The sequence below is a fragment of the Eleutherodactylus coqui genome, chromosome 9 (assembly GCF_035609145.1).
Source record: "Eleutherodactylus coqui strain aEleCoq1 chromosome 9, aEleCoq1.hap1, whole genome shotgun sequence".
Lineage (NCBI taxonomy): Eukaryota > Metazoa > Chordata > Amphibia > Anura > Eleutherodactylidae > Eleutherodactylus > Eleutherodactylus coqui.
The window spans coordinates 159,311,509-159,336,402 of record NC_089845.1 but is presented as its reverse complement, the minus strand read 5'-3'; the positions used below and the strand labels follow the sequence as shown (position 1 = coordinate 159,336,402).

At 46.4% G+C, this 24,894-nt stretch overlaps 1 protein-coding gene across 3 annotated transcripts in view; it reads right to left on the bottom strand.

Moving 5' to 3' along the window:
• TSNARE1 (t-SNARE domain containing 1) overlaps positions 1-24,894 on the bottom strand; it is a 278,259-nt gene that overhangs the window by 145,505 nt on the left and 107,860 nt on the right. For all 3 annotated transcript variants that reach the window (XM_066578729.1, XM_066578728.1, XM_066578730.1), the window contains exons 6-8: positions 17,964-18,054; positions 16,969-17,043; positions 12,521-12,577 (exon numbers count right to left, since the gene is read on the bottom strand). In XM_066578729.1, the coding sequence (XP_066434826.1) occupies positions 12,521-12,577; positions 16,969-17,043; positions 17,964-18,054 (223 nt within the window). The remainder of the gene's footprint in view (positions 1-12,520; positions 12,578-16,968; positions 17,044-17,963; positions 18,055-24,894) is intronic.

Genomic DNA, 24,894 nt, shown 5'->3' with positions numbered 1-24,894 from the left:
GGACAACTAAATCTTATGGGAAGGTGAAATGGCGTTTTATTGTGAACTCACACACAATGTGTTAGGTGGAGGCCGCTAATCCCGTGGCTGGCATTTTAAGAGGCACTTTATCATTTAACCCAGAACTATATAGATGTAATTGCATTCCTCTGCCGGAGTGACGTGAGCGCCGGAGGAGCAGCAGAGCGGCGCGGGAACGGGCGCGGAGAAGCTGCGAGTGTCGCATCCTATAGAATACCAGCAAACAAAGATTGATGCATCCTACAAGAGACTGGAGCGGGTTGGTACCCACGTTAAAGGGCCAGGAGGTTTGTATTTAACCCTTTTATGTCAAACGGTCATTGGCACACCTGCGTCCAGGTCACGGCTGGCAGTTTCGGTAGCCCCACCTTTCCCCAGTGAGACGGCTGCAGGTGTTTTGCAGGAAGCCTTGTGTTTTTCAGTGCTGCCATATATTAGTAGAATTGGAAAAGCAGTCGCCCAACTGGGGGTTTAGGGTGTTTATGGTGCAGCACAACCGATGTGTTCTCTTTACTCCGTGGGTCAGAACGATTATGGCGATGCCAAGATTATATCGTTTACGCAGTGCGACTAATTGGAACCATTTCGGGGTACCACGATTGTATTTTGGGAATGGGGTGACAAACCCTAAAATAAATAAAACGCAGTTCTGCACCGCATTGTTTTTCCTGGGGGATGTTCGCCATGTGAAAGAAGTGTTGTGCTATTTTACATTCACTGCACCCTCAATAATGCAGCGGCAGCTTTTTAAAATTTTTTTCATCAGGCGACAACTGGGAAAGTGCGTTAGTCTTTATTTTACTTATTTCCACTTTTTGTCAGTCTCCAGGACTTACACTTTGCCTATACAGTATAATACAACAGTACCCACAGAGCCCAGCGCTCAGACTTGTATGCCCTATCCTACTTGATGGGGGCTTTAGGACTCATGTCCACGGGCACGCACCGAAAAAGACATTTCCCCACCTGTCCAAACGCGGCACGGTTCTCCTTTGTCGCGGCCGAATAGTCTTTCTTCTGCACGGGGGATGCGACCAGGGGCATTGGCCTTTTTTTTCCCAAATCTCCTTCTTTCCCATGGATCCGCGGCACGGCCAGAGTGTCATCCACAGCTGTGCCGCTGATCCAACGGCTTCCATTGACTCCAATGGAAGCTGTCTGTGCGGAAGACCTTAGAAAATGGAGCATGATGCGATTTGTATCCCGCGCGTGCGATCTGATGATAAAATGACATCCGCAGGTTTTTAATTACCTGGGGATGCCCCATTAACGTCTATGGGCATATTTAACTGTGGATTATCCTGCAATTTAATTATGCCGGTGGGCATGAGGCCTTAGTCCGTGGCAGCGATACAAGACGGACCCCCAGAATTCTGCAGTGGATTTGCACACAGACCTACATACGGATTGATCTCCAACATTGTCTGTGGGCGGAAAGTGCGTCAAAACCAGACAGATCGATTTTATTCCCCGTGACAAAGATTTTAAAACCCGCGCTGCAGCGCATGGACTTCAGCGTGTCGCTACACGGATGCGGATTACGAGCCCGATACACTCTGTGAGCGCAGCCTTACGTCACTTTGCGGGGACGACTGTCCTGCAGCAATGGGTGGTAAGGGGTTAAGCCTTCTTCCTGTAAGAGCGGCCGAGTCCTGGGCAATCAGACGTTCTCTCTGGATGTACTTGGACCTGGTGAATAAAGCGCTCCCCGTCAGCCGAGCGGCAGCGAATTTCCACGTCATGGCGCTGCACATCCTGCTTCTATTCCTGTCCTCCCGCACAAATCGTTCGGCTGAAAACCTAAAGCTAAATGTCACGCTTTATTTGCCTTTATCATTCTTCTGGTTTGAGAGGGAAAAGGACGGAAACTTTCTTATTTGTTCCATGAGCACTTAACAAAATGGACAGCCGAGTTTGGAAGAGAAGCTGCTATTCTGAGGGGTGGAGGAGGGGAGCGCAGAGAAGCGTGGCCGGCCGCGAAGAGCAGCGGCTCCGTAATCACATGTGCAGCTGCTGCGAGCTCAGAGGACCGGCCCGCTCGTTAGGAGAAGGTCTCCATACCGGTCGCAGATGGAGAAAACACACATTTACTACAAAGCGGCGCCAGAAAACAACCGACGGCAGAAATCACTTTTTATATTAAACATATTCAAGAATTGTTGGTGAATTTTTTTTTCTAACATTTTCGATGTTGCGATCTATATTATAAAATCTTGCAATTCTCACACTGGCCACTAGGGGTGCTTTTAGACAGAGGGAGCAATCCTTCCTCACAGTTTGCCCGTTCACTCGGGCGTTCATTATAAACCAATAGAAGTCTTTTCTCTTTACAGGATGGCGCAGTTCGCTGCACCCGGGCGAGAGAGCGACTGAATGTGCGGTATTTAACCCCAACGAGACAAAGATTTTTTTCTTTGCATGAAATGAACGATAAGCCAAAGAATATCCATCATCATTAGCCAGATTTACACTGAACAATTATCGCTCAAATCCAAACGATCCGGCGACTATTTGGAACGTTCCGTGTAAAAGCCCCTTAAGCCTAATGACAGTCCGACGCTTCCGATCCTGCAGAGAAAACATCACAGACATCAAATATCAGTAAAGGAAGCATTACACTGAAAAGTGACACCTATATATAGATGATAAACCAGGATCCACCAGGTGATGCCACAGTTCACCTCCTCCCCTCCCTGCACAGATCATGCGGTGAGGAAGAAAGAGGGACATGGGTGTCCTATCTTTGTAAATGGTGAGAGTCCCAGTGACGAGTCCCCCACCGATGAGACTTCTAGCACCTATGCTGTGGATAAGTGAGGAGTTGATTCTGGGATAACCCTTTGACTCGGCCGGCCTACATGGGTTTCTCATCCAGCATGTTCAATGTATAACAGAAAGACGTAGCGGCGGCTTCTAAGTAGTTTCCTTGCAAGCCGAATGTCCCGCCTGGTGCTGCATCTCCAATCATTATTCCAAACTTCAGTAGGAGAGGGCGGCTAATGGTTTATGCCTTTACGTGGGTATGGCTGGGAAATGCTTACCACTCCAAGAAGGGCAGGCGTAGCGGGAAGACACTTCTTGCTTTTGTTCCCAGGCCCCTTCCCTTCCGGAGGTGTAATCACATCGGTGTATGTGCCCTTAGTACTAGGTTTCCCTCATAGGTGTGCGGAATCACTGATGAGGCCAAGACTTTCGCAGTTGTACGATACGGGGCCAGCACCAAGCCGCAAGACAACTGGAACCAATGGCTTAGGGTGAAAAAAAAAAACAAAAAAAACAACACACCAACTTTCAGCTGCAGATTCCTCCTAGCCGGCCCCGAAACACCCAGGACATCACATTAGCTCCAAGTCAGATACTGACCCCTTCCCAGGCTCCCTACACGCATTACTACATGGATCTGCCGTGTTACAATGTATCGCACAACTGTCTTGGGAGTCTCTTATTTTCTCTGCAGCCGTGTCCCATCTCTATAGGACGTCAATGATACATTGTGGGGGAGGAGGCCGGTGACTACACACCATGATTAATGACCGACTGCCCCCAACATGTTTATGGAACTTTCATGCTACGTGTCATTCTTTGCTATATCTTTGCTATATCGGAGTCTGATTGTACACCGCCCCATTCTAATCACAGGGGCCTCAGACTCTGTTCCTTCAGCTCAATCCTGGCAGATCCCAGACGATGGGACAAGCTGTGTGCCGTGCTATGAAAACCTCGTAATTATTGGATTAGGGCGGCTCCAGATCTGCAGAATTGCAGCTGTGGATTTTGCAAGAAATCCATAACAAGTTTATGGGAAATCCGCGGTAAGATCCACACGTGTCGGACTCAAGAATAGACTATGTAGCTTCCCTCTGTGGGTGGTTTCCCCGCTGTGAACACCCCATCCACATATATTGTACTGTACACTGCTGTAGATCTGCTGAACTCCGCAGGGATTCCCCTACACTCGTCCATGTAAAGGGACCCTGAAGGTAAGTCCAACATCGGGCCAAGAAATTTGGATCAATATTGCACTTGCAAAACCGCTTTTAGGCAAGTGTGATAAATATTGCTAGAAAACCGCATGGCGGCGCACGCACGCATGTCAATCAGTGCTAGTTACAGCAAGGTGAGGACTTCGCTCATGTAAAAGGACCCTAGAAGCTTCATGATGGAAGGCGGCTTCACCCGACTAGCTTACCAGCAGAGCTTACCAATGAAGGTCGGGAGATCTTGGGTCTTACAGAAGGCTGCCAGTTCCCGGGCAGGTTTGAATTGCGTTCCCTGCGGCGATAATCCGTCCGCGGGGGAACGCAGTGAATGCTCCCCCCTGTCCATGCGCAAAGAATCATTGCAATTCTCCACTCGCGGCCGGGAAATCGAAGCATGCTGCATTTTGCCGCGATTCTCCGCGGTCAGCCTGTGTCAAATAGGCTGACAGCGGAGATCCGTCTGCCAGCTCCTGCTCCTGGGTGGCAGCTCCTGCGGTGGGATACCCCAACACCTGTGGACATGCAGCCTAAAAGTATGGGAAGGGGTTAACCCTTTAGTAGTATGACTGCGCTGACCCTTCCCGGGGCTCATACTCATGGATTTAGTGATGTCCTTGGCTGCTCTAGCCGTGGACCTACCCACGGTTTTAATATGATGGAAGATGAGTGGCTATCTAGCGATGTGGGTTGGCTTCTACACGCTGATGCTACGGGGGTGAAGTCAGACTCCCTCGCACTTGACTCCTGAACGTTGGGCTTTGCTTTGACTTTCACAGCTGTGACATGCGTATTATTACTTGTGTCCTCTAACCGCGGCGGCGAGGAGACGAGGACGGGACGCGACTCCACTCTCATCATCCTATTACTTCGCTCCAGAAGAAATCCTTATGTTTTTCCTCACATCACCCACAATCCTTGCTAATATCTCTCAAGGTCAGGGAGCCCGGGCAGAGCGCTCGCCTTAATCTGATTAGCGACGCAGCCATCACGCCGAATCTGATGTCAGCTCCTTTTGTCTCCAGAAAAAGCAGCGGAGACTTGAAATTAATAAATATCTCGTAAACAGACACTTCCCTCCACAAGGTGACATGTTGGATAAAGCTCTCCATTTATTCTATGACAATGGGTTTAACCGGCGCTGGAGGGCTGAGCGCCGACTGGAGGGCGACCGCAAGTCACACGCTGAAGCGGTTGTCAATCCGTGATCAGCAGGAACGACCGGACGCGTCCCGCTTTATAGCGCAAAAGGTCCAAATACCTGGAGAACGACCGCAAATCACACGCTGAAGCGGTTGTCAATTCGTGATCAGCAGGAACGACCGGACGCGTCCCGCTGTACGGCGCAAAAGGTCCAAATACCTGGAGAACGACCGCAAATCACACGCTGAAGCGGTTGTCAATCCGTGATCAGCAGGAACGACCGGACGTGTCCCACTGTACGGCGCAAAAGGTCCAAATACCTGGAGAACGACCGCAAATCACACGCTCAAGCGGCTGTCAATCCGTGATCAGCAGGAACGACCGGACGCGTCCCGCTGTATAGCGCAAAAGGTCCAAATACCTGGAGAACGACTGCAAATCACACGCTGAAGTGGTTGTCAATCCGTGATCAGCAGGAACGACCGGACGCGTCCCGCTGTACGGCGCAAAAGGTCCAAATACCTGGAGAACGACCGCAAGTCACACGCTGAAGCGGTTGTCAATCCGTGATCAGCAGGAACGACCGGACGCGTCCCGCTGTACAGCGCAAAAGGTCCAAATACCTGGAGAACGACCGCAAGTCACACGCTGAAGCGATTGTCAATCCGTGATCAGCAGGAACGACCGGACGCGTCCCGCTGTACAGCGCAAAATGTCCAAAAAGCTGGAGAACGACCGCAAATCACACGCTGAAGCGGTTGTCAATCCGTGATCAGCAGGAACGACCGGACGCGTCCCGCTGTACAGCGCAAAAGGTCCAAATACCTGGAGAACGACCGCAAGTCACACGCTGAAGCGGTTGTCAATCCGTGATCAGCAGGAACGACCGGACGCGTCCCGCTGTACAGCGCAAAAGGTCCAAATACCTGGAGAACGACTGCAAATCACACGCTGAAGCGGTTGTCAATCCGTGATCAGCAGGAACGACCGGACGCGTCCCGCTGTACAGCGCAAAAGGTCCGAATACCTGGAGAACGACCGCAAATTACACGCTGAAGCGATTGTCAATCCGTGATCAGCAGGAACGACCGGACGCGTCCCGCTGTACAGCGCAAAATGTCCAAAAAGCTGGAGAACGACCGCAAATCACACGCTGAAGCGGTTGTCAATCCGTGATCAGCAGGAACGACCGGACGCATCTCGCTGTACGGCGCAAAAGGTCCAAATACCTGGAGAACGACCGCAAATCACACGCTGAAGCGGCTGTCAATCCACGATCAGCAGGAACGACCGGACGCATCTCGCTGTACGGCGCAAAAGGTCCAAATACCTGGAGAACGACCGCAAATCACACGCTGAAGCGGCTGTCAATCCGTGATCAGCAGGAACGACCGGACGCGTCCCGCTGTATACCTGGAGGAATGGGCCACAAGTATATGGAGGTTTCTGTATGGATCCATAACGGCAACTAGTATTTAACCCATTCAATACCAAGCTAAATTTTGGAAATCAGAGAAAAACTCACAGGCTTAACCCCTTAAGGACACGGCCTATTTTGCAACGATTTTTGGGGGATTTTCATCTTCATTTTTCAAAAGCCATCACTTTTTTATTTTTCCGTCGACGCGGCCGTATGAGGGCTTGTTTTTTGCGTGGCGAACTGTAGTTTTTATTGGTGCCATTTTGGGGTACATAGACTACATTGTAAAACTTTTATTCATTTTCTTATGATCGTAGGGAGAGAAAACGCATCAATTCTTTACAGATTACAGATTTCTTGTTCCTTGTAATACAGCGTTAATCACGCAGCATAAATGACAATACATTTTTTTCTGCAGGTCGGTACGATTACGATGATACCAAAATTGTTTTTTTTTGGGGGGGGGGTCCCACTTTTTGCACTAAAACCCCTTTTTTTTTAAAGTTATTTTTTTCTATATCACTGCATTTAAAGTTCTATAACTTTATTGTTTTTCCACTGACAGAACTCTGTGGCGGCTTATTTTTTGTGAGATGATCTGTAGTTTTTATTGGAACCGTTTTTAGATACATACGTTTTTTGATCACTTTGATCGCGTTTTTTGTAAGCCAAAATGAAAAAAATAAGCATTCTGCCTCAGTTTTTTTTTTTTAAAACACTTTTTGCCATGCTGGATAAATTTCATTGCAAGAGTCCTATGAGGTCACAGAGGAAACGCGCTCCCTCTGTGCGCCCTTTACATGCCGCAATCTATGTAGATCGCGGCAGTGAAGGGGTTAACAGCGGGGATCACTGCTTTGATGCACCTCTGCTGTTGCAACAGGAGGCGGGCCATCGGTGACAGCCGTCTCCCGCTACCGGACATAGCAGGATCTCTTATGATCTTGCACTATCCCCCGGACGTTAATGCACGTCCTGTTGCGGTAAGTACCCCTCTGCCAGGAGGTACATTTCGGTCCTGTGGTGGGAAGGGGTTAAAGCATCTAAATAATCCTGATGTTTTTGGGTTTTCTGTCATGCACTTTAATTTAGGTAATAACAGCAGACATACACAATTTGCATATATGTATTGAAAGCATAGGCTGCTGTCCGTGGGCGAGTTGTCATTGTGTTATCTGCGCTGATAATCAGGATGCAGGTAACGCAGTGAACGCTTTCCATAGGAGAACTATAGAAAGCGCAGCCCGACGTCCAAGAGCTTCAACGGGATTCCAATGGCCGGCATGTTGCGATTTGCCGCGATGAGCCTATCCATTAGATAGGCTCGCCGCAGAGACATGTCAGTCCCCGCCCCCCCGGCTCCCCCACAGAGGAAAACTGCTAGCGATATTCCGCCATGACCAATTACAGGCAACATTAAATTGAGGGGAAAAAAATTATAAAATGTGTTGATTTTTCGTTATTTCAATTACAGTGTGTGAAACCCGTTTACACAGACTGCACTTGTTGTCACATATATAATTTACACCTGTTGATTTTGGAAGCACATTCGAAAAATTTTGTACTTCCTTGAGCAACTTAGGAAAATTACTTTTCATATTTTTTTTTTTCTATATGGTTCTTAATTTTCATATATATATAATAATTTTTAATGCATACATATTGCACTGATTAAGTTAAGCTGATCGAAGTCAATTTCTGCAATTCATTTATGTGAGGGTGCGCTCACATGTAGCGGAATGTGACAGTTTCTCCACCAGTTCCGCTTTCCACCCCTGGTGAGGATTTGGATGTGGATCTGCAACAGACGTCACTACGTTTAACGAGGTGAAATCAGCTGCAGATCTGCGTCTAAATAGGCCTAAATGGTGCGGATCTTAACACAGATTTTAGTAAGAATTAGCACCAAAGTCAGTGCGAAATCAGCAGATTTTGGTGTGGGTCCCAACCAACGACTGCTCCGTGTGAACGTACGCTTAGAGATTTCATTCATTTCTAGATAAATTATTAAAATATAAACGCTATATTATACAGTCACCTGTACCAACTAATATAAAGTTATTGCAACACAAGGAGATGATGCACGTTTCTTCCGCAGGAGCTTCTCCTTATTTCTCCTGTGATCTCACATGGAGAGCGGAAGAAAGAGAAGGGGAGAGAAACTAATGAAGCGCTGACTGCAAATAAAGTGTGCAGCATACAAACTTCCCACGCCAGCGCTGCGACCGGATGTCACTAATGACGTCATCGGGCCCTCAATCACTCAGATCTCCATCTTGGAACGCAAACAGGCTGTTAGAATGCGGTTTCGGGTATTTTACCCGCTGTGGGGAACTGCAGTCACTGGCAGACTGGATGACATAAATTTAATGTCCGTGGTTACACAGGGCTTACATAGTAACATAGTTCGTAAGGCTGAATGAAAACAATGTCCATCTAGTCCAGTCAGGGACTTTCTGTACATAAAGTTTTCTTCTACCTTGATAGTTTGTTACAAAATGTATCAGTGCTCATAAAATGTATCACACTGGGTTCTTTATGTCTAGAATGAAAACATTTTAACAAACCCTGAACTATTAGGTCTGGGTTTTTGTGGTTTTTTAGTAGTAGTCAATACTGCCCTCATTCACCTACAGCTAGAAGTGATAAAAAAAACCAAAACAAACAGACAAACGCTTTGTATACCATTTAAAAACATAACAGCTGGAGAGGAACAGGATGAGAAAGACTGAATAGGTGATCCTGAGTGAGCTGAAACTTTGGGACTTCAGGCTGAAACATTGTAGCAAACTATATAGGATGAGAGAGCCTATAAGAGATGAGAATATAACCCCTATAATACTGCCCCCTATGTACAAGCATATAACTACTATAATACTGCTCCCTATGTACAAGAATATAACTACTATAATACTGCCCCTTCCTACAAGAATATCACTACTATAATACTGCCCCTACGTACAATAATATAACTACTATAATACTGCCCCCTACGTACAATAATATAACTACTATAATACTGCCCCCTACGTACAAGAATATAACTACTATAATACTGCCCCCTATGTACAAGAATATAACTACTATAATACTGCCCCTATAAACAAGAATATAACTGCTATAATACTGCTCCCTATGTACAAGAATATAACTACTATAATACTGCCCCCTATGTACAAGAATATAACTACTATAATACTGCCTACTATGTACAAGAATATAACTACTATAATACTGCACCCTATGTACAAGAATATAACTACTATAATACTGCACCCTATGTACAAGAATTAAACTACTATAATACTGCACCCTATGTACAAGAATATAACTATTATAATACATCCTCCTATGTACCAGAATATAACTACTATAATACTGCACCCTATGTACAAGAATATAACTACTATAATACTGCCCCTATGTACAAGAATATAACTACTATAATACTGCCCCCTATGTACAAGAATATAACTACTATAATACTGCCCCCTATGTACAAGAATATAACTACTATAATACTGCCCCCTATGTACAAGAATATAACCACTATAATACTGCCTCCTATGTACAAGAATATAACTACTATAATACTGCCCCCTATGTACAAGAATATAACTACTATAGTACTGCCCCCTATATACAAGAATATAACTACTATAGTACTGCCCCCTATATACAAGAATATAACTACTATAGTACTGCCCCCATATACAAGAATATAACTACTATAATACTGCCCCCTATGTACAGGAATATAACTACTATAATACTGCCCCCTATGTAGAGGAATATAACTACTATAATACTGCCCCCTATGTACAAGTATATAACTACTATAATACTGCCCCCTATGGACAAGAATATAACTACTATAATACTGCCCCCTATGTACAGGAATATAACTACTATAATACTGCCCCTTCCTACAAGAATATAACTACTATAATACTGCCCCTACGTACAAGAATATAACTACTATAATACTGCCCCTACGTACAATGATATTACTATAATACTGCCCCCTACGTTCAATAATATAACTACTATAATACTGCCCCCTACGTACAAGAATATAACTACTATAATACTGCCCCTATGTACAAGAATATTACTACTATAATACTGCTCCTACGTACAAGAATATTACTACTATAATACTGCTCCTACGTACAAGAATATAACTACTATAATACTGCCCCTACGTACAAGAATATAACTACTATAATACTGCCCCCTACGTACAAGAATATAACTACTATAATACTGCCCCCTACGTACAATAATATAACTACTATAATACTGCCCCCTACGTACAAGAATATAACTACTATAATACTGCCCCCTATGTACAAGAATATTACTACTATAATACTGCCCCCTATGTACAAGAATATAACTACTATAATACTGCCTCCTATGTACAAGAATATAACTACTATAATACTGCCCCCTATATACAAGAATATAACTACTATAATACTGCCTCCTATGTACAATAATATAACTACTATAATACTGCCCCCTACGTCCAATAATATAACTACTATAGTACTGCCTCCTATGTACAAGAATATAACTACTATAATACTGTCCCCTATGTACAAGAATATAACTACTATAATACTGCCTCCTATGTACAAGAATATAACTACTATAATACTGCCTCCTATGTACAAGAATATAACTACTATAATACTGCCTCCTATGTACAAGAATATAACTACTATAATACTGCCTCCTATGTACAAGAATATAATTATTATAATACTGCCTCCTATGTACAAGAATATAATTACTATAATACTGCCTCCTATGTACAAGAATATAACTACTATAATACTGCCTCCTATGTACAAGAATATAACTACTATAATACTGCCCCCTATGTACAAGAATATAACTACTATAATACTGCCTCCCTATGTACAAGAATATAACTACTATAATACTGCCTCCTATGTACAAGAATATAACTACTATAATACTGCCTCCTATGTACAAGAATATAACTACTATAATACTGCCTCCTATGTACAAGAATATAACTACTATAATACTGCCTCCTATGTACAAGAATATAACTACTATAATACTGCCTCCTATGTACAAGAATATAACTACTATAATACTGCCTCCTATGTACAAGAATATAACTACTATAATACTGCCCTCTATGTACAAGAATATAACTACTATAATACTGCCCCTATGTACAAGAATATAACTACTATAATACTGCCCCCTATGTACAAGAATATAACTACTATAATACTTCCCCCTATGTACAAGAATATAACTACTATAATACTGCCCCCTATGTACAAGAATATAACTACTATAATACTGCCTCCTATGTACAAGAATATAACTACTATAATACTGCCCCCTATGTACAAGAATATAACTACTATAATACTGCCCCCTATGTACAAGAATATAACTACTATAATACTGCCTCCTATGTACAAGAATATAACTACTATAATACTCCCCCTATGTACAAGAATATAACTACTATAATACTGCCCCCTATGTACAAGAATATAACTACTATAATACTGCCCCCTATGCACAAGAATATAACTACTATATTACTGCCCCCTATGTACAAGAATATAACTACTATAATACTGCCCCCTATGCACAAGAATATAACTACTATATTACTGCCCCCTATGTACAAGGATATAACTACTATAATACTCCCCCTATGTACAAGAATATAACTACTATAATACTGCCCCCTATGTACAAGAATATAACTACTATAGTACTGCCCCCTATGTACAAGAACATGGACATGTAGGACAAGCTTCGGATGTGACTGTAGTACATAATGTGACATAGTCCATGCGCTCAGCAGTATGTAGCAGTGTCTCGGTATAATGTATGCAGCACGTCTTGGTGTGGAGTCTTCTGTTTAGAGGAGTTTATTATATTACACCATGTTACTTACTTGTTTCTGATTTCGCTGGCCGTCTCCGAGTAACGACTTGGATTTATCAGCTATTTTCTGTGGGTTAGAAGAGAGAAGCGCGTCAGCTGCTGAACATATTCCCATAGCGCTTTCATTACATGATGGGACTGAGCGCTGCCTGCGGGGTACGTGGATTCTAAGCGTGGCGTATTACCCAAATGGCGGTAAGGATGGGGTGGGGGGGGGGGGGGGGAATTAGAAATATAAGAAATAGATAAATGCTATGTAATTCCCCATCTCTCTCTCAGCGCTCTCCACTCATCTATCTCCTGCGCTACGGGGCATTACTATCCTAGTAAACACAAACACAGATTACAGGATGAAAAACCAACACAATTTCTATGCAAATTGAACGTTTAAATATATTTTTGACACAGATCGCGGCGAGTCTAACTGTTGGTGTCACGCCACACTGCAATGGCGGGAAAAAAACTAAAAAAAAGAAATGCAAAAACACATATTTGACCTTTTTTTAAACATTCTAAATAAAGTTTTTTTTTTAAAGAATTCTGCACTGTGCCGTCCCTCTGTTGCTCCTACTGTAAACTTTTGAATAAACTGCCAACTGGGTGTTATCATTGCCTTTCCACTGCTGACTTTTATAGTGACACACCCCTTTGACGTAAAGATGGGTGACTCCAAGGTAAGTGTGCAGGGTAGAGTAGTATTTCCCAAACTCCAGTCCTCATGGACGCCCAACAGGTCATATTTGCAGGATATGCTATAGTAAAGACAACCTGCGGCAAGTCTGAGGACTGACAATAATTACATCACCTATGCAACACTGAGGAAATCCTGACGACAGGACCTGTTGGGGCTCCCTGAGGACTGGAGTTGGGGAAACGCTGGGGCAGATGAATGCTTGGCAGAGAATGTCTACATATAAATCGCAATATAGGTCAGGAGGGGATCGGCACGGGGACTGCGGATGTCACTGGCTGCCATGAATGAACTCTGCGCTGTCTCCTGCCGTTCTCCCCCATTAGCTGGCGCAGGATGACAAGGGTCTCGGTGGGTTTCCTCCACTGTTAGCTTTTGTTAAGCCCAGCTTTTTGTCGCCTTGTACTGCACTTTATTCAATTCTGCGACATGTCAATTTTTTTAGTCAAATTTCCAGGAGGAATAACAGAGGACAACCAAAAACATGCTCCAATGTTATGTTCTGTTTATTAGCAGGGTTGCCGAGTCCTCTTTGACCACTTCACAGCCGCTTAATATAAATTTATGACGGGCGTTCGTGAAATGTGTATGGAGCGGGCACGGAAGCGGGGTCCGCTTCATGCCATCAGCTATTTGACAGCCACCAGTGATCGCCTCTATTGGTTTCAGAGTTACTTTAACCCTTTGCAATCCAATTTTAGATTCAGGGTTTCCTAGGGGGTTTTCTCCTTCTGCCATTATACAATGGTGCCACCTGCTGGCTAGAGCCAGCACTGCGGTATTGGACATGCGGGAGAGGCCCCTGACAACAAAACTGCCAGTATTATATAGTAAGAATACCCTGCCAGACGTCTTCCAACATCAGAAACTGTACAGCCTTCAATTCGAATGTCTTTAGACGTCAGACAGTGGATTGGAAAGGGTTAAAGTTTGCCCCTGTAGTCCCAGAAAACTCATCAAGTGCCCTAGAAACGAACCTGAGGTATTGATTGGTGGGATCCGGCAGACAAGAGCTGATCGATTACTCACTGCGCCCCTTCGGAGGCACAAGGTAAGTGGCGTGTGTATACTGCTAACATGCCTCTCGAGGCAGAGCTGAGCACAGAGGTAGGTGGGCACCGTCACTCAGCTGAGAGCTCGTCCCCCTTCGCTTTAGTGATCAGCAGGGGTCTCAGCACTCGGCTCGTCCCTGTTCGCTTTAGTGATCAGTAGGGATCTCAGCACTCGGCTCGTCCCCCTTCGCTTTAGTGATTATTAGGTATCTCAGCACTCGGCTCGTCCCCCTTCACTTTAGTGATCAGTAGAGATCTCTGCACTCGGCTCGTCCCTCTTCGCTTTAGTGATCAGTAGGGATCTCAGCACTCGGCTCGTCCCTCTTCGCTTTAGTGACCAGTAGGGATCTCAGCACTCGGCTCGTCCCTCTTCGCTTTAGTGATCAATAGGGATCTCAGCACTCGGCTCGTCCCTCTTCGCTTTAGTGACCAGTAGGGGTCTCAGCACTCGGCTCGTCCCTCTTCGCTTTAGTGATCAGTAAGGATCTCAGCACTCGGCTCGTCCCTCTTCGCTTTAGTGATCAGTAGTGGTCTCAGCACTCGGCTCGTCCCTCTTCGCTTTAGTGATCAGTAGTGGTCTCAGCACTCGGCTCGTCCCTCTTCGCTTTAGTGATCAGTAGTGGTCTCAGCACTCGGCTCGTCCCTCTTTGCTTTAGTGATCAGTAGTGGTCTCAGCACTCGGCTCGTCCCTCTTTGCTTCAGTGATAAGTAGGGATCTCAGCACTCGGCTCGTCCCTCTTCGCTTTAGTGATCCGTAGGGGTCTCAGCACTCGGCTCGTCCCTCTTCGCTTTAGTGATCAGTAGGGGTCTCAGCACTCGGCTCGTCCCTCTTCTCTTTAGTGATCAGTAGGGATCTCAGCACTCGGCTCGTCCCTCTTCTCTTTAGTGATCAGTAGGGATCTCAGCACTCGGCTCGTCCCTCTTCGCTTTAGTGACCAGTAGGGATCTCAGCACTCGGCTCGTCCCTCTTCGCTTTAGTGATCAATAGGGATCTCAGCACTCGGCTCGTCCCTCTTCGCTTTAGTGATCAATAGGGATCTCAGCACTCGGCTCGTCCCTCTTCGCTTTAGTGATCAGTAAGGATCTCAGCACTCGGCTCGTCCCTCTTCGCTTTAGTGATCAGTAGTGGTCTCAGCACTCGGCTCGTCCCTCTTCGCTTTAGTGATCAGTAGTGGTCTCAGCACTCGGCTCGTCCCTCTTTGCTTTAGTGATCAGTAGTGGTCTCAGCACTCGGCTCGTCCCTCTTTGCTTCAGTGATAAGTAGGGATCTCAGCACTCGGCTCGTCCCTCTTCGCTTTAGTGATCAGTAGGAGTCTCAGCACTCGGCTCGTCCCTCTTCGCTTTAGTGATCAGTAGGGATCTCAGCACTCGGCTCGTCCCTCTTCGCTTTAGTGATCAGTAGGGGTCTTAGCACTCGGCTCGTCCCTCTTCGCTTTAGTGATCAGTAGGGGTCTTAGCACTCGGCTCGTCCCTCTTCGCTTTAGTGATCAGTAGGGATCTCAGCACTCGGCTCGTCCCTCTTCGCTTTAGTGATCAGTAGGGGTCTCAGCACTCGGCTCGTCCCTCTTCTCTTTAGTGATCAGTAGGGATCTCAGCACTCGGCTCGTCCCTCTTCTCTTTAGTGATCAGTAGGGATCTCAGCACTCGGCTCGTCCCTCTTCGCTTTAGTGACCAGTAGGGATCTCAGCACTCGGCTCGTCCCTCTTTGCTTTAGTGATCAATAGGGATCTCAGCACTCGGCTCGTCCCTCTTCGCTTTAGTGATCAGTAGGGGTCTCAGCACTCGGCTCGTCCCTCTTCTCTTTAGTGATCAGTAGGGATCTCAGCACTCGGCTCGTCCCTCTTCTCTTTAGTGATCAGTAGGGATCTCAGCACTCGGCTCGTCCCTCTTCGCTTTAGTGACCAGTAGGGATCTCAGCACTCGGCTCGTCCCTCTTCGCTTTAGTGATCAATAGGGATCTCAGCACTCGGCTCGTCCCTCTTCGCTTTAGTGATCAATAGGGATCTCAGCACTCGGCTCGTCCCTCTTCGCTTTAGTGATCAGTAAGGATCTCAGCACTCGGCTCGTCCCTCTTTGCTTTAGTGATCAGTAGTGGTCTCAGCACTCGGCTCGTCCCTCTTCGCTTTAGTGATCAGTAGTGGTCTCAGCACTCGGCTCGTCCCTCTTTGCTTTAGTGATCAGTAGTGGTCTCAGCACTCGGCTCGTCCCTCTTTGCTTCAGTGATAAGTAGGGATCTCAGCACTCGGCTCGTCCCTCTTCGCTTTAGTGATCAGTAGGAGTCTCAGCACTCGGCTCGTCCCTCTTCGCTTTAGTGATCAGTAGGGATCTCAGCACTCGGCTCATCCCTCTTCGCTTTAGTGATCAGTAGGGGTCTTAGCACTCGGCTCGTCCCTCTTCGCTTTAGTGATCAGTAGGGGTCTTAGCACTCGGCTCGTCCCTCTTCGCTTTAGTGATCAGTAGGGATCTCAGCAGTCGGACTCTCACCAATCAAAACTTTTGACTTCTCAAAAGTTTTCTAAAACCATAGCTACACCTTAAAGGGCTATTCTGGACTGCAACGTGGATGACTGATCCACAGATCAGTGGGGGTTCACCGCCCGGCACCCCTGCTGGTTAGCACAACTCCACACAGTGTAGTGGCTGAGAAAGGTACTGCAAGCTCGGTCCAATCACCTGACAAAACACAAATGGTCACATGGGAAGCTGGTGTCTTACCTTTTGCACGGCGCCATAGCGCTGGATGGACTCTGATAACTGGCTCTTCAGTCTGTCCAGCTGCAGACGATCTTGCTACAAGACACCAGAAAAAAGAAAAACTAAAGAAACTGCGACAATCAGGAAAACACAACAAAAACGTATCACTAGTTTCACAAGATGCAGAAGTTAATGAAGCAGCAAAAATATATCAAATACAACCAAATGCAAATGTACCAAAACAGCACATATGGCGCTATACATGGCGGACATATTCCTCTTAAAGGGGTTGCACAACCTCCCCCCCCCCCATTGGCCCGTTTACATGTTGGAGGGCCGATGACGTCACAGAGACAGCATGCGCCCCCTGTGAACACTTTACAGTCTGCGACCAACACTGATCACATGTAAGGTGTTAACAGTGGATTCCCACTGTTGCAGGGAGATGGCCATCAGTCACAGCTGATGCCCGCTGTGGATGGTGTGGGCTCAGATCCTAAACCCCAAAGGGCATAACTGAACACCCCTTCGCATGGACCTCTTCTCACCCAGGACGAAAATATAGTCCCTGGGGGGGAAGGGGTTAAAGGCTGACGTCTTTAATAAATTCTGCACTGCATTCGGCCAGGACCATTGCAATACTAATTTTACAGTTTGCAAATTTGGCGCAGACCACGTTTACCCATATTATATTATATTATATATATATATATATATATATATATATATATATATATATATATATATATATTAATTAGTGTCTCTTAGAGAACGGCTGCTCAGTGATTGGTTGTGATGGAAAACCACGGTAGATAAACTTGAGTTGATGGGGGTCAATATTTGCCCCCTCATGTCTGCCCAGTGACCACTGCGCTGCGGGCGCCCAATGGCTCAGAGTCAGACGAGGCAGATATTTGCAAAGTGCCGTTAACCTCCGACACCGTGCCGACCGCGCCACGCCATGCAATGGGCATAAAATGAAATTGTGTGCAGAACAGACCGCGACAAAGACTTACCCGGGTGGAGCCTCTCACAATCTCGGACAGCTGGCGAATAGATTTGGTGCAGGAAGTGATGGTGTTATTGGTTTCTTGCTGTGTGAAATGCCTAAAAACAAGGAGAAGCCAGTTACAAGAGTAACGCCACACCTATCAAATTATCTCCTCTAGTCACATCCAGAGCTGCATCCACAATTCTGATGTCTGCCACTTGGACTATGTTAGCACCTTGCTGCTAGATACACTCCCAAAACACTGTTCTACACGAGCTGGGCTATTTAAGATGCCACGGCTTGCTGCATGGCGTCATTCTAGCAGAAGGATGTACATACTGCTTCTCCCAGAATGCACCATGATGCTGGGTGCTCTGCGCAGGTACTAAAGACAGGAGGAAATCAAGGGAAAAAAAATGCTTTTGGAGCCTGAGCACCAATCAGAAGCAAAATCGATGAATGCAGCTTTGGCTGTGACTAGAGCACAAGATTAATGATCCGAGTGTAACATGATGGCCTGAACAGTGCAGCACTTCTCTGCTGTAATGGATGATGGCAGATCGCACAGGATGACAGCCAACAGAACGGATGCAGCTTTAGATGTCACTGTGACAGCCAGCCTCCTGCTGTTAACCCTTTACATGCTGTCAATGTTGACAAAGGTAGGGTGCTCGCTCTGACATTATCGGCCCTCCCTTATGTACTGGCAGAGGGATGATGGGTTGCCATGGTTTGCGATAATGTACTGCAGTAGAGTAGTACTGCAATGTATTATCAGAGCGATCATAGAATTGAAAGTTCAAGTACCCTACGGGGCCATTAAAAAACAAAAATAATAATAAATTTTATATATTATATATATATATATATATATATATATATATATATATATATTATATATATATATATATATATATATATATATATATATATATATATTACACATACAAACTTGGTTTTATAAAGAGAAAAAGAAAAAAAAAAAAAGAAAAAAAACAGCACATAAAAAAACAGCAAAAAAAGTTTTTTGCACACCTTGGCCATTAGGACACAACAATTTTTGGCGGATTTTCATCTCCACTTTGAAAATCCATGACCTCAATTTCCGTCGGCACGGCCGTATGAGGGCTTGTTTTTTTTTTTGTGGTGAGCTGTAGTTTTCGTTGGCACCATCTTTGGGCACATATAATGTAGGTTTGGGTACATAAAATGTGTTGTAAGACATAATTTTATTTTTGAGGTACGGGAGGGAAAATACATACTTATTCTGCAACTTTTTACAGCATCAACCATGCATCATCATGTATCATTTGTGGCAGAATTGAGTGTCCCCCCCCCCCCCCCCCGCCGCCCTCCAAAACAATTAATAGGCGTTATACAATACACTATTTGCACCCCAAGAATGGCACCAATAAAAGCTACAGCTGACCACACAACACAAGCTTCTATGTCGGCGGAAAAACAAAACATATGGCTTTGGGAAAGTGGAGATGAAAATCTGCCAAATGTTGTCGCGTCACTAAGGGGTTAAATGTGACATGATGTTCACATAAGAGAAGCGGACCCCCCTGCCATAACCCACCACCGCAGCAGGGGGTGCTCTGTGCAGGCAAGTAAAGGGCCATTTAGACACAAAAGATGGCTTTTGAGCGATCATTTTGCATAATCTACTAATTGGTACTAATGGCCATTAGTACCAATTAGCAGCCTGTGAGCCGCCAGGAGCTGAATATATACAGAGGACCGCCTGCTGTTCTCTGAATGCTTTGTCTCAGCTGTCAGCCCCACTGGCAGAACAAAAGGAATGTAATCAGCTGTTATCAGCGGTCCCCGGGCAGAACACAGCATACGGTCCATCTTATCAGCTGTTCTTCTGAACTGAATTCAAGCCAAACTGATATCCGTTGTTTGGCAGAACAGTGAAAGATGGGCACATTTACACGCAATGATTATCGCTCAAAAGATGGCTTTTGAGGAAATTTTGAGCGATAATCGCAGTGTCTACATGGGCCTTAAGCAATAGCAAGAAAAGTACTGACAGGAAATCAGTAGACTGGTAAATGCAGCTCTGGGTGTGACTAGAGCAGAGGAATAGTATAATTAAAATGTAACCAGGTAGTAAATTGGCAGTAAGTCACCACAGCAAACACTAAACTCAGCAGGGAGCTAACAGGAAAACAGTAGAATAGTGGATGCAGCTTCAGCTGTGACTGTACTATAAAATTAGCAGATACATTGCGTATGACGCTTATTCTGCATCTCCCATGATGCACCACAGTAGAGGAAGCAGGAAGTCCTTAGATTGTCAATTGCAGCTCTAGCTGTGACTTGGGCATTAAGGCTGATTTAGACACGATTCTCGCTCAAAGCCGTCCTTTGAGCGATAATCGTTGTGTGTAACTGCACTGACATCGGACAGTTTTCATTAACCAGTCGCTGATCGGTTATTAGGAATTCACAGCGGGATACAGCTGATACTATTGTTTCAGCTGTACCCTGCTCCCTGAACACAGGCGGGGTATGAAGAACACAGAGCTCCAGCTGTGTTCTCTATACCCCGCTCCGAGCGCACAGCTGTATACCAGCTGAGCGCTCCCTGAACACAGGCGGGGTATGAAGAACACAGAGCTCCAGCTGTGTTCTCTATACCCCGCTCCGAGCGCACAGCTGTATACCGTGAACAGCTAGGGTATGAAGAACATAGCGCTCCAGCTGTGTTCTGCATACACTGCTTGGAGTGCTAAGCTGTATAACAGCTAAGTGCTCCAAGCAGAGAGCAACTGGATGCAGAAGACAAGCGGCCCCACCTGTCTTCTGCATCCTCCGCTCGGAGCGCAAGGTGATCGATCACCTTGCCCTGTAAAGAACACAACAATTTTTGCTCAAAAGACATCTTTTGAAGCAGCAGGGGCCAGAAAGGCGTTATGACATCCTGCAGCCTGAGAGCCAACAGGAAACCAGCTAAATAGTGAACGCAGCTCTGGGGGTGACTGGAGTATAAAAGCAAGTAATATAAACTAACCATCCAGCGATAAGTAATAGTTGGACATCTTGTAATCAGAATGTGAGATGTGCCGCCGCGCTGCGTCTTGCGGTTTCGTAATATGAGATTAGAGACTATTGTACGGCGCTAATCATTCCCGCACGGTAATAATTAGACGAACCCGCTCGTGGTCAGGTTTTGCGCTACGAGCCTTCAATGTTTCCATCTACCAGGTACAACTTGTGCTGTGATTGCCCATCGAGAGCAGCAAATATACAGCAAAAACAAAGCGGGCCCCCCGACTGCCGGCGCCGCCGTTACGTAAGCTGTCCGTCCGCGCTCGTACAGCCATAATGTGCAGCAGCAGGTGTAATTATACAGCCATGACCCAGTGGCTGAGACTGTAATTAGCCAGCGCTCTCTTCCGCCAGCCAGTCAGTTATGTAGTACGACAGTCACAAAAGACAGACGGCCTCGCACATCGGCTTGTCTGCGGTGAGGAAACCCCAAGGAGCGGGGTAGTAAAGGCAGATCTGCCCCTCTATTGAGCCATTTAGGCCGCCGGCACACGAACAAGTAAGATTCTGCATGCAGGGACTCCACCCCTGTCCGTCGGGCGTCCGCGCATACCTGTATTTTCTGTACTGCGGATGGTCCGGACGGGTCGCCGTCGCTAGGCGATGACACAGAATCTGTGACTTTTTGCAATGTCAATTGTGGACGGGCCGTGGATCGGACAGCTTCTACTGACTTCAATGGAAGCCACCCGTGTGGACGCCGCACTAAAATAAGAGCAAACTGCGATTCTTCCTCCGTAAACAATTCGTTTCTGCGATTATGCAGGAAGAAGCAATTTTCCCAGGCATGCTTTGAATATTTGGTGCGGACGCCGACCGCGGATTCCGCAATGCAAATCCTTCGGTTGCAGCCAGCCTTATGCCCCTTAAACATCAAGAGTTGGGACACGGGTTTTCTCCATGTGGTCTGAATTCTTACATTGGACTGCAGATAAGATTATCTCCTACACTTACAGGGTATCACTGTGTTATCTGGGGTGTTACATAGGACTGCGGGTCATGTCTACTACATTATCTGTCCACGGAGAGTTATCACTATTGGTTATCTGGGGTGTTACATAGGACTGCGGGTCATGTCTACTACATTATCTGTCCACGGAGAGTTATCACTCTTGGTTATCTGTGGTGTTACATAGGACTGCAGGTCATATCTACTACATTATCTGTCCACGGAGAGTTATCACTATTGGTTATCTGTGGTGTTACATAGGACTGCGGGTCATGTCTACTACATTATCTGTCCACGGAGAGTTATCACTCTTGGTTATCTGGGGTGTTATGTAGGACTGCACGACACATTACTACATTATCTGCAGTCTTGCATAGGACTGCGGGTCACATCTACCAACAAACCTTTACCCAACAATCAGTGTAAGATTTAGGCAGTTCCTGCCGTGGTATCCAATATGGATTCTGTGAACATACAAAAGGTTTGCGTCCACACGGTCTGCGTTACGTTTTTGATGCAGGTTTCAATGAAAATGATGTCAAAAATTTCTGTAAGATAGTTTTTCTACACGGATTTTCATGTTTCTCAACTTTGGACATTCTGCTAGTTACTTGTTCCGCAAGCGGATTTAAAACCTGCCCTGAATAGACTATGGCGCAGATCCCCATTCAATAAGTGGGGCAGTTCGCAGCTGTGAACGCCACGTCAGACCCACATCAAAAATGCCCCATGTGCAGATCCCATCAGGGCGCTGTCACCCGTGGCGGATCTGCTGTAGAAAAACCCATAATAAAATCTGTGTCGCGATCCATACGATCGGCGCCGACTGCGATGCGGCTTTTTTCGTGGATTTACTGCGCTAATTGAGTTTTGGCAGGTCCACAGCTAGCAAAAGGGGCCGGCAAGCGTTACTTCACTCCAGGTCAGCAGAAAGTCCCAATCTAATCACTATGTATCATGAATGGTAGCTGTTGCTCCAATGCAGAGGGATGCCGGTCATGTGACCCCTTATTAAACCCAGCGCTGTAGATATTAGCTACAGTAAAACGCCGTTATGTAACGCCGCTCGCCTGTACGATCCCCACAACGCCGCTTAAGCCACGCTTCATCGGAGAACTCTCATTAAAAACAAATAAGAGGAGGAATTTCACATTGTTCAGCAAACTTCCCTCCGCTTAATAAACAGGAGGCGAACGTCACTTCATTAGGGTAATTATCAGCGCCCCTCCTGCTGTGGTGGAGGAGAGACGGCTGCGGGCTCTCCATGGAGGCGTTAAGTAGAGGAGGATGGCCAGCGAGGATCATCTCTGTGAAGCACCTCAGCGCGGGGCCGTGCACAGCGCACGCTGAATACATAATGCGCAATTTACATTAAACAACCGCCCTCCGTAAACAGAACGCACGGCGGAGACTGCAGGCAAGGTCAAGAAGGAAAGATAAGTTGTAGCAGAAAGTTTTAGGGAGCAGGAAGAAGTGATTACGTCAGGGGGTGCAGACTTCAGCAACGTCTGCTTACTGCTCTAATCCAGCTGCAGCAACTTAGCAAGAAGTCTAGAATGTTCTCCGCAGCTCCTACGCAGGTCTGTGTGTCTCCATGGCTACAGACTACGAGCAAACCCTGTGTAGTCTGATGGTAGAGGAGGGGGTGGAAGGACAGGACTACAGCAGCAGATAAGGGGATGTCATACTGCGGATTGCGGCACTTATTTCGAACCATGATTGGCGCCACAATGCGCTTGTGCCCGCTGATCTGTAAGGGGTAAACGTGTCCCGCTCGTCACAACACTTTTTCCCCTCTGATCCGTATTTAAAATATATATTATGGAAATAAAAAGTTCAGTTTCTTTTTCCGTTTTGTCGTTTTTTGGCTTTATGACTATACGGCTGGGTTCTCACTGGGCGGATTCCCGGCGGAAATACCGCGGTCTGGCCGCAGCAAAAAAACGCGAGATTTCCGCCGGGAGAACCGCTGCTTCAAAACCCGTGGCGGTTTTGAGGCGGCCCGGACGCTCGCTCTTCCACTGCGGCTGGTGCTCCCAGAGAGGAGAGCGCGGCCGCAGTGGGGGGGAAAAAAATTAACATGCTGTGTCGGCTTCTGCCAGTTTAGCTGCAGCGGATTTTCCGTCCCGTGTGGACGACATTTCTGAGAAATCTCGTCCACATGGCTGGCTAATCCTGGGATTAGCGTCCACATGCGGATTTGCCGCGGCGAAATTCCGCATGGAGTTTCCATGGCAAATCAGCCCCGTACGCGAACCCAGTCTAAGGAACATCACAATGTGCGTCAGCGGATCTGGATGAGTATTTCGATGTGTAGAGGCCAAGAGCTCACAGGGCGGTATCTTTACACAGATTCTTTTCTTTAACCAATTACAGTGGACATTTCGAATCGCCGTTAGTACGGAGCTCTGATTTAGCTGCGGATCCGCAGGCGATTTCAGCGCTCTTCTCACCTCCGAACAATGTCTGCGTGAAGAGCGCAGCGCACAGCATCACCTGGCAATGGCTACTGAGCGCTGCAGGTGGTGAACTTATGTTGAAGTGGGCGACCGGGCACCGGGGATAGATGGCAGTGCTCGGTAGTGTTCGCCAGGAGCCGTGCACGCTGCACTTGTGCTGCTGGCAGCGAGCGCTCAATACACGGAGGTGAAAATAGCGCCATTGTGTTCCGGACGAAGTCAGCTGCAGAGTCACAGCTGAATCTGAGAGTCTGAGGAGGCATTAGATGTGTAAACTGTACGGGGTTTCCGCTGTGTGTGAACGCACCCCAAGGGTAACTTACATGGGACAAATATGGCCAACGCACGTTCAGTGAATGGCGGCAGAGCGGGCGGAGATCGCTTCCAGGCGCCCGCATCCATTCAGAGATGAACGACTGCCTATTTACACCAAGCAAAGAGTCGCTCATCGGGCTGGGTTCACACGAGCGCAAATGAGAACTCTAGTC